Source organism: Micropterus salmoides, unplaced genomic scaffold (assembly GCF_014851395.1).
Source record: "Micropterus salmoides isolate LMB-PRFRI ecotype aquatic unplaced genomic scaffold, ASM1485139v1 Ms_hic_scaffold_22, whole genome shotgun sequence".
NCBI lineage: Eukaryota > Metazoa > Chordata > Actinopteri > Centrarchiformes > Centrarchidae > Micropterus > Micropterus salmoides.
Genome location: NW_024041373.1, coordinates 19,773,721 through 19,786,251, shown reverse-complemented (window position 1 = coordinate 19,786,251; position 12,531 = coordinate 19,773,721). Strand labels below are relative to the sequence as shown.

Below are 12,531 nucleotides of genomic sequence, written 5' to 3'. Positions count from 1 at the left end.
CCCCAACCTGTCCACTGTATTGATCCACTGCAAATGGCCACCACATTTAACACTTTAACATGTGTCATCCCCTACCATTTTCACGCTTTGCTTTTGCTACATCTGTGGTTGTCTCCTAACACAGAGGCTTATATACACCAGGGAGAGGAGTGCCAACTTTAAACAATGTATATGAGTGTTTTATTTAGTGGAAGTTAATCCGTCAGAAAAAAAATTAATGACTAATGCTCCTTTAGCAGTAATAAGTCCATTTCATGTACTCAGTTCTTCTCTGAAATGCACAGTCATCATTGGTTTGGAGTTTTTATGTTACTCTACTCCCCTAAAAAACACATTATTCCAAGATTAACTTTAATATTTTGCATATTTGCTTAGCATGGCCAGGTTTCACAATATTCGTTGTAGGTTTCTGTAATCTCATGTTGTAACAGTTTGGTCTTGAAGTAATGTTTTTGTTCTCTGTCCTCAGCTTCTTGGAGTTGAGCGTGTCCTTCTCAGTTAAACCCAAAGGAGGAGAGAAAGAGGTTTCTCTCAATACTTTCTTCTCCATTTGGCACGAGTTTTCCACTGATTTCAAAGACCAGTGGAAGAAGCAGAATAACCTGATGTTAAAGGAACGGTGAGAATATGATGGAAGACAAGTTCTCCTGTTGCAGAATGCAACTTTATACTTGATACAGACACCTTCTTCGGAACCTATTGTCCTAAAATCAAATCCTATGGAGATATGGAGTCTTTTCATTCATTTTCCCCCGTCTTTGGGAAGGGTCCTCCACTCTCTGACCATTTAAAATGTCATCAGAGATGCACCAATGTTCCTACATTTAGAATTTCCTCCAAGCGTAAGTTCCCGAACCATTAATAACTTGCAGTACATCTCGTGTTCACTGAAGATCCTATCAGATTCATTCAAATTCATGAAGGGAAAAGAGGTTAAATCACCCAGATCTTTGCCTTCACCCCAGTAATGAAAAGAACACATGCAGCATCCAGTTAGCTTCCAGTGGTTTGATGAATATAAAGATATTGCAAAAGCAAATTGGTCCATTATGCCAATAAAGATGGAATTGTTACATGTATTTGTAAGAGAAGCAAAATATTACAAGGGTTGCTTGTTCAGTAGGAAAGAATAAAAACAAAACTGAAAGCATCAACTCTTTGCCCTTTGCCATAGGCAATCATCCCAGTTCTCTCTCTGCTGGTTTTCCATTTAGACTGCAGTGAAACTATAGGTATTAATCCTCACCTGCAAACATGGCACATAACGTAATGAGTTAGAGGCAAGCTGTATAAGCTGTTGGCATAAATTGTTGTACTCCCTCAATGATCATTTGTCTTTTTTAATCCACAAATGAGTAGCGACACTGCTGGCACTCTCCATGCAGTAGTAAACTAGAGTGAGTCATTTCAAATGGGAAGACTGGCGTTTTGACAAACAGAGATTGTTGTGTCCAAATAATACATGACCATAGTTTTGACAGTCCAAGCTGGAATTTTTGTATTGTCTTTCTATTTTATGGTGAAATAGTGGAAATTTACAGTGCCTTGCAAAAGTATTCGGCCCCCTTGAACTTTTCGACCTTTTGCCACATTTCAGGCTTCAAACATAAAGATATAAAACTGTAATTTTTTGTGAAGAATCAACAACAAGTGGGACACAATTATGAAGTGGAACGAAATTTATTGGATATTTCAAACTTTTTTAACAAATAAAAAACTGAAAAATTGGGCGTGCAAAATTATTCAGCCCCCTTAAGTTAATACTTTGTAGCGCCACCTTTTGCTGTGATTACAGCTGTAAGTCGCTTGGAGTACGCCTCTATCGGCCTCTATCGGTTTTGCACATCGAGAGACTGAAATTTTTGCCCATTCCTCCTTGCAAAACAGCTCGAGCTCAGTGAGGTTGGATGGAGAGCGTTTGTGAACAGCAGTTTTCAGTTCTTTCCACAGATTCTCGATTGGATTCAGGTCTGGACTTTGACTTGGCCATTCTAACACCTGGATATGTTTATTTGTGAACCATTCCAGTGTAGATTTTGCTTTATGTTTTGGATCATTGTCTTGTTGGAAGACAAATCTCCGTCCCAGTCTCAGGTCTTTTGCAGACTCCATCAGGTTTTCTTCCAGAATGGTCCTGTATTTGGCTCCATCCATCTTCCCATCAATTTTAACCATCTTCCCTGTCCCTGCTGAAGAAAAGCAGGCCCAAACCATGATGCTGCCACCACCATGTTTGACAGTGGGGATGGTGTGTTCCGGGTGAAGAGCTGTGTTGCTTTTACGCCAAACATAACGTTTTGCATTGTTGCTAAAAAGTTCGATTTTGGTTTCATCTGACCAGAGCACCTTCTTCCACATGTTTGGTGTGTCTCCCAGGTGGCTTGTGGCAAACTTTAAACGAGACTTTTTATGGATATCTTTAAGAAATGGCTTTCTTCTTGCCACTGTTCCATAAAGGCCAGATTTGTACAGCATACGACTGATTGTTGTCCTATGGACAGAGTCTCCCATCTCAGCTGTAGATCTCTGCAGTTCATCCAGAGTGATCATGGGCCTCTTGGCTGCATCTCTGATCAGTCTTCTCCTTGTATGAGCTGAAAGTTTAGAGGGACGGCCAGGTCTTCGTAGATTTGCAGTGGTCTGATACTCCTTCCATTTCAATATTATCGCTTGCACAGTGCTCCTAGGGATGTTTAAAGCTTGGGAAATCTTTTTGTATCCAAATCCGGCTTTAAACTTCTCCACAACAGTATCTCGGACCTGCCTGGTGTGTTCCTTGTTCTTCATGATGCTCTCTGCGCTTTAAACGGACCTCTGAGACTATCACAGAGCAGGTGCATTTATACGGAGACTTGATTTCATACAGGTGGATTCTATTTATCATCATTAGTCATTTAGGTCAACATTGGATCATTCCGAGATCCTCACTGAACTTCTGGAGAGAGTTTGCTGCACTGAAAGTAAAGGGGCTGAATAATTTTGCACGCCCAATTTTTCAGTTTTTTATTTGTTAAAAAGGTTTGAAATATCCAATAAATTTCGTTCCACTTCATAATTGTGTCCCACTTGTTGTTGATTCTTCACAAAAAATTACAGTTTTATATCTTTATGTTTGAAGCCTGAAATGTGGCAAAAGGTCGAAAAGTTCAAGGGGGCCGAATACTTTCGCAAGGCACTGTACCAGTGTGAATGATTGTGTCCATAGAGAAATTTTTTTCTTCTGCTTTTGAGGTCTCCGTAGGATGACTGATGATTGTTATTGATCTTTTTTCAGTGTGAAAAAGGCAGAAGAGTGCTTCAAACAGGCCAGGGAGAAGGCTTCCTACAGTGTGAAACCTAAACATGCAACTGGAATAGTACGTTCTTAGAATTCGTGTCACTATTTGGTCTTGTGTGCTTTTTTCCAACGGTACTTGCCTTCTTCTTTTTTACTTCCCTTGGTTGTGTCTTCCCCTAATAGTCTGTTTCTTTCAAACTGGTGTCAGGGTGTTGAAGAAACAACACTCTGAGTGCCAATCATGCTGCCAGCTGTTAATAACTCAGACCCATTTTTGTTTTATTCCACAGAAAGCAAAGCTGGGTCAGAAGATCTGACGCAGAGAATGGAAAATTATCATCACTAAGCCTATTGCACAAGCACTGTTTGTACAATCTGACAATGACTCATCAGTCATTTTTACATTTATTTGCTTCCAGTATTTGTTTTCAATTGATTTAGACCTGTGGTTTATTGTGAGTTGGTTCAAAGTGGATATTATGTGAATATTGTTTAAAAGTGGAATGAAAAATCACATTCTTAGCCCCCCTTTGATAGCACTTGCACAATTAAATGAAATATTGCTACCAAAAGACACCCTTAAGCTGAGATGATTAAATGTGGTTGAGTCATTCGCCAGAAAATGCTCATTGGAGTCTGAAAATTGTAACACTATATTCAGTATTTTATAAGCCATATGTAGCCTGTTTTCTTCTTAGTGCAATTCCCAAGCCTAGTTTATTAGGATGGCATGGACACTCCCTCTTTATGTCTCCTTCCTTAATGGTGAAAAGCACAGAATTTTATAACATTTGTATAAGATAGGTATAGATCACCTGCCAGATAGAAAGTGCCTTATCTTACAGAGGAGAGGTAAAAATGAGTGCTGTAGACATATCATCTGTATTTAAATGTTACATGTAAAGAAGAAAATCTGTTTTACATGGACTGAAACATCACATGCAAGTTCCATCATGTGTGTTTCAGAACCTATTAATGATTATACATGTTTTACATACAGCACCTTCCGCATTGTGGTTTAATATCCAAAAGGCTGTGCATACCTAAGCAGTGTGATCTGATGCAGACCTAATTTTGTTTTATTCCACAGTATTGTCAACTTGCATTATGTTTTAAGCAAAATACTATGCAGTTTTGCCTTTCCAACTACATTTGAGTGTGTGAACTCCCATATGCTAATAGGGCAATAGGACCATGTGACGTGATCATGTGCAATACCAACAATATGTTTTGATTGAATACCCTTGACCATGAAAAAAATATATTTATTGAATAAAAAGAAATTACATCATTTTTTTTAATAAAAATTCTGCTGTTGATGGTTTCCTGTTTTCATTTTTCCAGCTGTGATATTAAGTGGCACAGAACTACATGCAGTCTAAACACCACTTTTTTTTTTTTATATGAAATAGATTTAATATACTTTTCACATACATAAAATATATATATACTGTATATATTGCATTGCACCTCCATTACACATGCTGCAGTATGTTTTTCCTACTGGCTAGTATATTAGTGGCAAATGTACAGTAGACAGCCATGCTTGTGTACAAGCAGATGGATGTCATTGGTCATTGCTGTGATGCTTTGTTTCTTTAAATCATTTCCTTGACATCAAGGTGTGTATCATCTGGGAAATATAAGTTAAGGAAAAGATACAGGATAACAGATACAATACTTGTAAAACACCGTAAATGTCCAATATAGTTGGTAAAAACATTGCTGGCAAACTGTGTGATAGATCCACCTGCAGAAAAACATGTCACATTACAGTCTCTGATTAAATGTTGAGTCTTTGTTTAATAATACCAGTTCAATGTTTCATGCCATTTTATTGTGGGATGTTGGGAAGATGTTATTTGTACAACATGATGAAGAATAGTTCAACTTGAAGCCAGTCATTGTTTGGCAAAGTATGGCCAATTCAGCCTTTGACAATACTTCTATGTCATTTCAATTTTAAAAGTTCTTCACAGTTTCCCATGGCCACTGACATCCACAGACATGCAGCGACATTGTTTGACCCTCTGTACCTTACGGTGTCTAAAAGAGGGCTGCAGGTCTGGACAGTCTAGCTGCACTGTGAGCTGAGTGATGCGGTGTGGCCTGCAGAAGGAGCAGGACTGGAACGGCTCCTGGGCCTTGTTGTGGCTTTTCCTTCCAGAACCAGAGGCTTGGCCTCGATTCTGACCCTGACCCGAGCTGGGGCCCATATGACGGGGAATATAGAAGGAGTTGCACTGGCCGTAGCAAAAACGGTTGACTACAGTGCGGCTGCGGCAGCCCTCCTCGCTGATTGTCTGACGAAGAGGCTGGGTCTTGCACCAGTCTCTGCGGAGGTAGCGGCGCTCTGTCACCACCAAGGCCTCCCTGCTGGAAGACAGCACCTCGGGTTTCTGCTGCAATAGCCGCTGGTGACGCTCTGAAGACAGGTTCCCTTTGGACTTGTGTGGGGATGGGATGGATCCCTGGGGCCTGGACTTTTTGGTCTCTACGGTGATGCAGAGCACCCCAGCCAGTATGACGGGGATAGTTATTCTCCACAGCATTCTGCAAAAAGAGTAAGACACATTACAATGCATTACATTTCTAAACAGAAAAGATTTCTGAAGAATAAAACATCAGTTGTCGCATGAACAGAATCTTAAAATTATTAACACTGAGTCTGGTGTAACAGTAATTCAGACAGTATGAAGTGATGCATGTTATACTACCATGATATTAATATTGCCAGTCATGTTTGCAATTGTGTGAATGTGCATTCATGTTGAACCACCTTCACAGTCTAGCCTTCCAGGCATCATTGAGGAAATGAATCCATCACCATGGCCCCCATTTGTCAGCATCTCTGTGTCATTACTTCTATTTGCTTTCCTCTCGGCTACGCAACTCTTCCAAAAATAAACAAAGCCCTGCCATCAAAGGATACACTTAAACACCCATAATGAGAAGGGGAAGTTGATTTTATTGGTCCCGTCGCCGGGTAAAATAATTAGGGCTTTGCTTACTTTAGTCATGAACTATGCCGCAGATATGTAAACAGGCATTAGAGAGACCCATCTGCATGTTATTAGGGGAAGAGTTGGGGAACTCTACAGTACCCTTTGGGAGTCCACTCTTCTACTCTTTGGTGATATATTATGGAGCAAGCTAAACTGAGAATGAACCATAGTGTCCACAATCGCCATATTGTCTTCTATATCATTCCAGCACCAGAAAAGAACTATGATCAATTATTCCTCCTACATTCAGGATGGAGTATCCACCGTCAGTATTTGCGCCAGTACATTTTTGATCATCACTCAAGCATCTTTCCCGCAGATGTTGCTCTTGACAAGCATTGCATGACATCAAGTCAGAAATTCTGACAGAGAACCAAACTGCCTCAAGGCCATTGGCTGCTCTTATTCACATACTCTTCCTTGCTGTGCAAATTTGTATGTTCCCTTTCTTCCATTCCAGGACCTGCAACTCACTCTGACAAAGAACAAATGACTTTATCATAATCCACTCTGTTTTTTGCCTCCTCCCTTGACCCTGAGGTCATGGCAGTTCTGTCCGAGCTGCACGAGCACTCAAGTCTGTATATCACTATCCCGGTAGCACTTGCTGTAAGCTAGACAGCAGCTGTTTGTCCATCTAGAAGAGATGTAGTATGAATTCTTACCAGACCTTTTATAGGATATCAAGAGATATGTTGGAGTTGGACACAGAAGATCTACAGTACTTCACTTTTTAAGGCTTACTTGTGCAAATCAGATCTCTTTAATCTCTTCTTGTTTTCTTCATTGAGAGATCAAACCTATGGAGGAAGGAAGTGTTTGGGATTTTGTGTACACTGCCAAGAAATCAAATTTAAATGTTCTATACTTATAATCAAGTCTACTGTTGATATTTTAGTATTTTTATTCTGAGGATGTCCTGAAGACAAATTCATTCTGAAATAAATTTTCAATGAAAACATCACAGTTTTCTTGTTTTCTTTGTTATTAATTATTATTTGCCAATCATAACTCCTCAGATATTTTCATCAGGACATGAACTCAATCTGAGATATGTGCTTCTTCTGTAGGCACTCACATTTTTGCACAATACACACACAAGCCAGCACACACGCCCACACATCATGAGGTTAGAATAACTAAACCAAAGACTCCCGCTGGGTCCTTCCACCACCTACTGCATCAGGGAGTCATGACCCCACTCCATCTTCCAGTGATCTACCTTCCATGTACAACACATTCCCATTTCTCTTTAGCTGCTCCATCTCATTCCTGCTGACTGTGTATTGAAATGCATGAACCCCTGGACAGGGAAACAAGCTCTGCTTCTGTGTGCAGGCTCTGTTCTCGCGCTATACATCGCTTAAGGAGGCACCCTGTGACTCGTGAGCTACAGTCTGCAAAGCCTCAGGGACTTTTGAGGGATGACCTGACCAACTGTGTACACAGGGCATGACGGATGGCCTCTCCACTCCAAAACTTAGTCTAAGCGTGATAGTACCGGTCCCGCCAAGCTATCCTCATGAGTCTCTGCTTCAGGACAAATTGTGGTTTTGGGATAGGGATTCAGGGGCTTTGGGAGGAGCACAGAGGTGGATGGGTGGGCAGTTAGTGGTTGGGGTTATTAGATAGAGGGGAAAGGGGCTGAAGAGATGGTGGGACAGATGACCTACTGGGAAACAAAACCAGCACCACTTGGGCTTCATGCCTTCCACCTAGAGCTGTATATCTCTCCACAAGCTTTATTTCTTTTTCTCCCTATCTGTCTCTCTCTGTCACTCTATCTGTCTGTCTCTTCTTGACACACAGCACTAATCATCACAGAGTCCCGGAGACGGAAGGAGACTGTGGTTTTGTGTGTTAATGCTGAGACCGAACTCAACCAGACCTTTCTGTCTGCTAAACACTAATATTGTCCACAACACAGCTTTATGTTTGACCAGAACCACAATACTTGAGGGACATGCTTCACCAAACTGTGGCAGACCTTGGTTCCAAAATTCAGACCTCTAATGAAATTACAAATACCAGAAACACCAGAGAGACTGCTGAGCTAGACACAAGAAAACAACTATTATCATCAGTGGGAACTTGTTATGTTTTGTTTTTCAGAATGGCATTATAATACCGTGGTAATATTTTCTGTCTGGATAACAATGGGTCTTTTTTCAAATCTCAAAGTGAAATGAAGACCATAATTAGTCATGAAAATCCAGTCTAGCTGCTGAATATTTTAATATTTCTGACATTCAGTTGTTAAAGAATTGCAAAGAAACAAGAATCATTTCAAGACTTCAAATTTGTACACACAGATGTACTTCCACTAAACCATGTGAAACATCCTCCCAGCATGTCTTCAAAGGCAGGTTAAAACAAACAAAACCTGATGCCTCAATTATTGGTGCGTCAGAAAGTCTCACACACAGACTGGTAAGTGCAGTTAATTACAGTAGAACTGCATTTAATTCACCGTGCAGCTCAAACCTCAATCACACGAGGGTAGCTGTATACACACACACACACACACACACACACACACACACACATATGTGACCACACATGTGTGCATACACACACACACACACACACACACACCGACAGACTCAAACACACATGCACAGGATATAAAGAAAGAGGGAAATAGAGGTAAATGAAATGTTTTCTCTTGGAGCCAATTACACAAAGAGGAACCATGTCATTATCTGCATTTGCGGATTGTATTTTCCCAAACTACGCCGGGCTGTTGGCTCATTAACAGTTGTGGGGGAGGGGGGGTCCTTTGGGGCCTTTTTTGTGTAGATGTGTCTAATGCCAACATTGCCAGGAGGCTGCTTTAGGCAGTTTGGGCAGCCATTTGTCACTACAATCCATCTTGATAATGACTAGCAGCCCATATATAATTCTTTCCAAGCTAAGTACTGGCAAGAATGTAAGGCAACTCCTTTGCTTCAGCAACATTAAGTGCTTTAGTGGAGGATGAGGGACAATTAGAGATGCTATGATAGTACAGGTTTTCTCATTTCAGATCAGGATGGCACTACTTAGGTGTAGTGATTAACATCACCTTCCATTTGCACTTGTTTGTTTAATCCCTTAACATAAAGTTTTGCCCCTTTGTTTCCCCTTAAGTAACTTTAGGGTTGCTAAAATGGCCTTATGTCACTCTGTCTGACCAAATCACATTTGTATTCTGTATCAGCTTGTTTCAGATATTTATTGAAGCTATTTCATTTTTACAAGCCCAAGACTTTTAAGGCTTTACCATTCCATTTCATGAAATATTCTTAATTGTCTTGAGCATCATTTTAGATATATTAGGTGTCTTTGAAAAGTTTAGGATCCTCACTAAAATTTAGAACTTGAAATAAAGTTCTGTGGGTTTGAAGAATGTTTGGCTGCACAGCAAGACTTTGGAATCACTGGCATTTTTTTTATTTTTTTTTACATACAAATGTGCCACGACTGGCCAAAATGCTGTATTACTCTGCTGTTTTAATTTTCTTTCTTCAGTGTTTTCTTAGTACCTGTTCATGTCTAAACTTCACATGTTAAGAATGTTGTTATGGCTGATTTAAATAAGTTGGACTATTTTTAGGGTCTTTAGGCTTACAATGAAGTGTTTTCTGTTGCTAAAGAAAGTGCAATGTGTCTGTGTGCTAAATCCTATTTGACATCAAAGTGGACTGTACAAGGTGGTGCAGTCACCAGAGCTGTAAGAAGGATCAGAAGGCAAACCGCCTACCATTTACTGTAGGAACACGCACACATATGTTCACACACCAACTTGGATACACGTCAGTATACACATGACTACACACAAATAGACTAATTATACAAAAGTGAATACACACACACACGGATATACACTTGCACAAAGAGAAAAATTATATAGATTATTTTGTACACGGAGAATACAGGTTCATAATGTACACTAACACCATTATCTCTCATTCTCTGTTTTTCATATTCACTGGAAAAGTGAACTGACTCTTAAGCTCACTGAGAGGCACAGTACAAAATACTGTCATCACTCACTAATTCTCTCACTCACAACACTAATTCCCTGGAACCTCCAGCCACTAATTATAGTCATTTGGAAAACACTTTTATCCAGAACACCTTACAGTACCTTGAAGGCATAGATTTTTTCTATGGGTGGGCCCAGTGGGAACCAAACCCTCACTGCTGGCAAAAATACAAAATAGCTGTACAACTACCGTTGGTCGGGTTACGTGGTTTTGCGCTTAGTCATTCAGAGACTCACTGAGTCACTCAGTCTCACTATCTCCGTCAGTCTATTCCTGCCCACTTGTTGGAAGCGCTCACGTGGGATATGTTGAACCAGCACTCACTTACTGTATCTCCGCTTTTCTCAGTAAATCCTAATGCTGCATGGTACTTTTAACATAGGGTAAAAATCCCTGTTTCCTCAAATTCGCTGCAAAGAATGTCCATCTTTAAAGCATTTATCATTGTATTCTGAAATTTTGTTGACTAATTTACATGTCCACGTGTATCATCGTGCATCATGAACTTTTATGAAAGAAATAGCATGAATTTGGAATTAGTAGTACTAGTTGACATTTTAAAACATCCTAAGAAAATTCTTGCAACTGGTAAAATTGTTAATTCTTAAATATAGTGTTAGTATAGTTTTAAATAGGTGTTATCGCAGTAAATATGAAGTATGGTTTATGTACCTCTCAGCGGGACAGTAACTTGTCAAGGATGCAGTCAAGGGAGATTGTCCACCTTCAGTGGTCCTTGCGTCCGCTTCCAGGTTTTGGTTTCCATGGCAACATAATCTGTAGTATCCTCAGGCTTGTCCGTGCTCCTCTTTTACCCCCACTAAAGATTCAAAGCTTTTGACACGATCAGTTTTCCATCTTCCTGGGCAAGTTGTATCTCTTTCTTACTTTCTCTCTCAGTCTAACTTTCTCTTTTAAGTCTTCTTGTTTGTAGGTTTAAAAGATAAGTTCCAGGTTTCACTTAGAGTAAGCCCATATCTTAGCGCTGTGGAGACTGTCTGTAGTCTGTCTTTGAGAGTGTTTGACTCACTGTAAAGCCTGCCTGAGTTTGAATCCCCACCACCCCCTTCCCTTCTCAAGACTGGGAGGGATCCTATTGGCCCTGGTCATTGTGTGAATCAAACCAAGCTTTACTTCTTTCATTTAAGTTTGTTTCTCTCTGCCTATTGAGATTTTTCTTTGATATCTTTTTTTGTAATGCCCATCAATTCATGATATATCAAACCTATCAAAATGACAGCTTTTCCTTTGTCCTCTATTTTCCATTCCAAATTTTCTTTCACTCTTCCCGTGTTTAACATTTACATTTGCATTTTTAGGAAGTGGATGGCATTTTGCCACCACAGCCGATAAAGGACAAAACTGTAAAAGAAACAATGATCTACTACAAAAACTCTAAATTATCCTCTCTCATTGGCTCTCAGACAACATCACATTAAAGCCCATAATCCCCAATCCCCAATAAATCATTGTATGTGTGTACCCAGACAACACACTAAACGGATGCTTTGAAAAATGCCACAATTCGCATTCCTTGATGCAACTGAGACAATAATGTTTGTCTGTTTTGTGGCTCTTGCTAAGCTGACCACTGGGCACAGAGACTGAAAACACTGACTGTCACTCCTGCCATCAAAGAGCTGAAACATCAACATACCCTGCAAAACCTCAGAGGGATACAGTCTGAACAATAACCCCTTCAGCAGACCAGAGGATGATGACAATTTTTCATGACAAAACGTCATTTGTCTGCAGAGTGCTGTGGTATATTTTGCTGCTCTGTGATGAGGAGGCAGATCACTGCTGTAGGAAATCATTTAATACCATCTAGTGGTAGAAAGCAAAAGTGCATTGTTCAAGCACTGTTCTTGAGATTGTTTTAATCCTGCAGAATGAATGCTACCCTAAATCTTCACAGCTAATGCGACACTTTGTGTATGCATAGTTCAAAATAATCCAACCCCAGGTCATAGTAACAGATAGAGGGCCAACTTTAATAATACAAGTAAGTAAAAGTGTCTTTAAATATGGTATAAAAATAAATGCAGGAGAGAATAACAAAGAATTATGTTCTACATAAGACAGGAGACAGCATTTTTGTAATTTTCAATGTGACTATACAAGTGCAATGAAAACCATATGTGCTAATTGTTGTAGTGAAATAAAATTATGCAAAGCAAAATAAATGCACAATAAATAATCATAATAATCATAATATATG

At 39.8% G+C, this 12,531-nt stretch overlaps 2 protein-coding genes across 2 annotated transcripts in view; one reads left to right on the top strand and one right to left on the bottom strand.

Moving 5' to 3' along the window:
• Positions 1-4,594, top strand: part of LOC119917428 (formin-2) — a 40,520-nt gene extending 35,926 nt beyond the window's left edge. Inside the window, exons 16-18 of the mRNA XM_038737750.1 lie at positions 470-619; positions 3,275-3,356; positions 3,568-4,594. Of these exons, the coding sequence (XP_038593678.1) occupies positions 470-619; positions 3,275-3,356; positions 3,568-3,594 (259 nt within the window). The 3' untranslated portion in view covers positions 3,595-4,594. The remainder of the gene's footprint in view (positions 1-469; positions 620-3,274; positions 3,357-3,567) is intronic.
• Positions 4,595-4,656: 62 nt separating this feature from the next.
• On the bottom strand, positions 4,657-11,331 carry grem2a (gremlin 2, DAN family BMP antagonist a). Its single transcript, XM_038737751.1, has 2 exons — positions 10,983-11,331; positions 4,657-5,830 (listed from the first exon to the last, which is right to left on the bottom strand). The coding sequence occupies exon 2, from the start codon at positions 5,827-5,829 to the stop codon at positions 5,251-5,253; it is 579 nt and encodes a 192-aa protein (XP_038593679.1). The 5' UTR covers position 5,830; positions 10,983-11,331; the 3' UTR covers positions 4,657-5,250.
• Between the last annotated feature and the right edge of the window lie 1,200 nt (positions 11,332-12,531).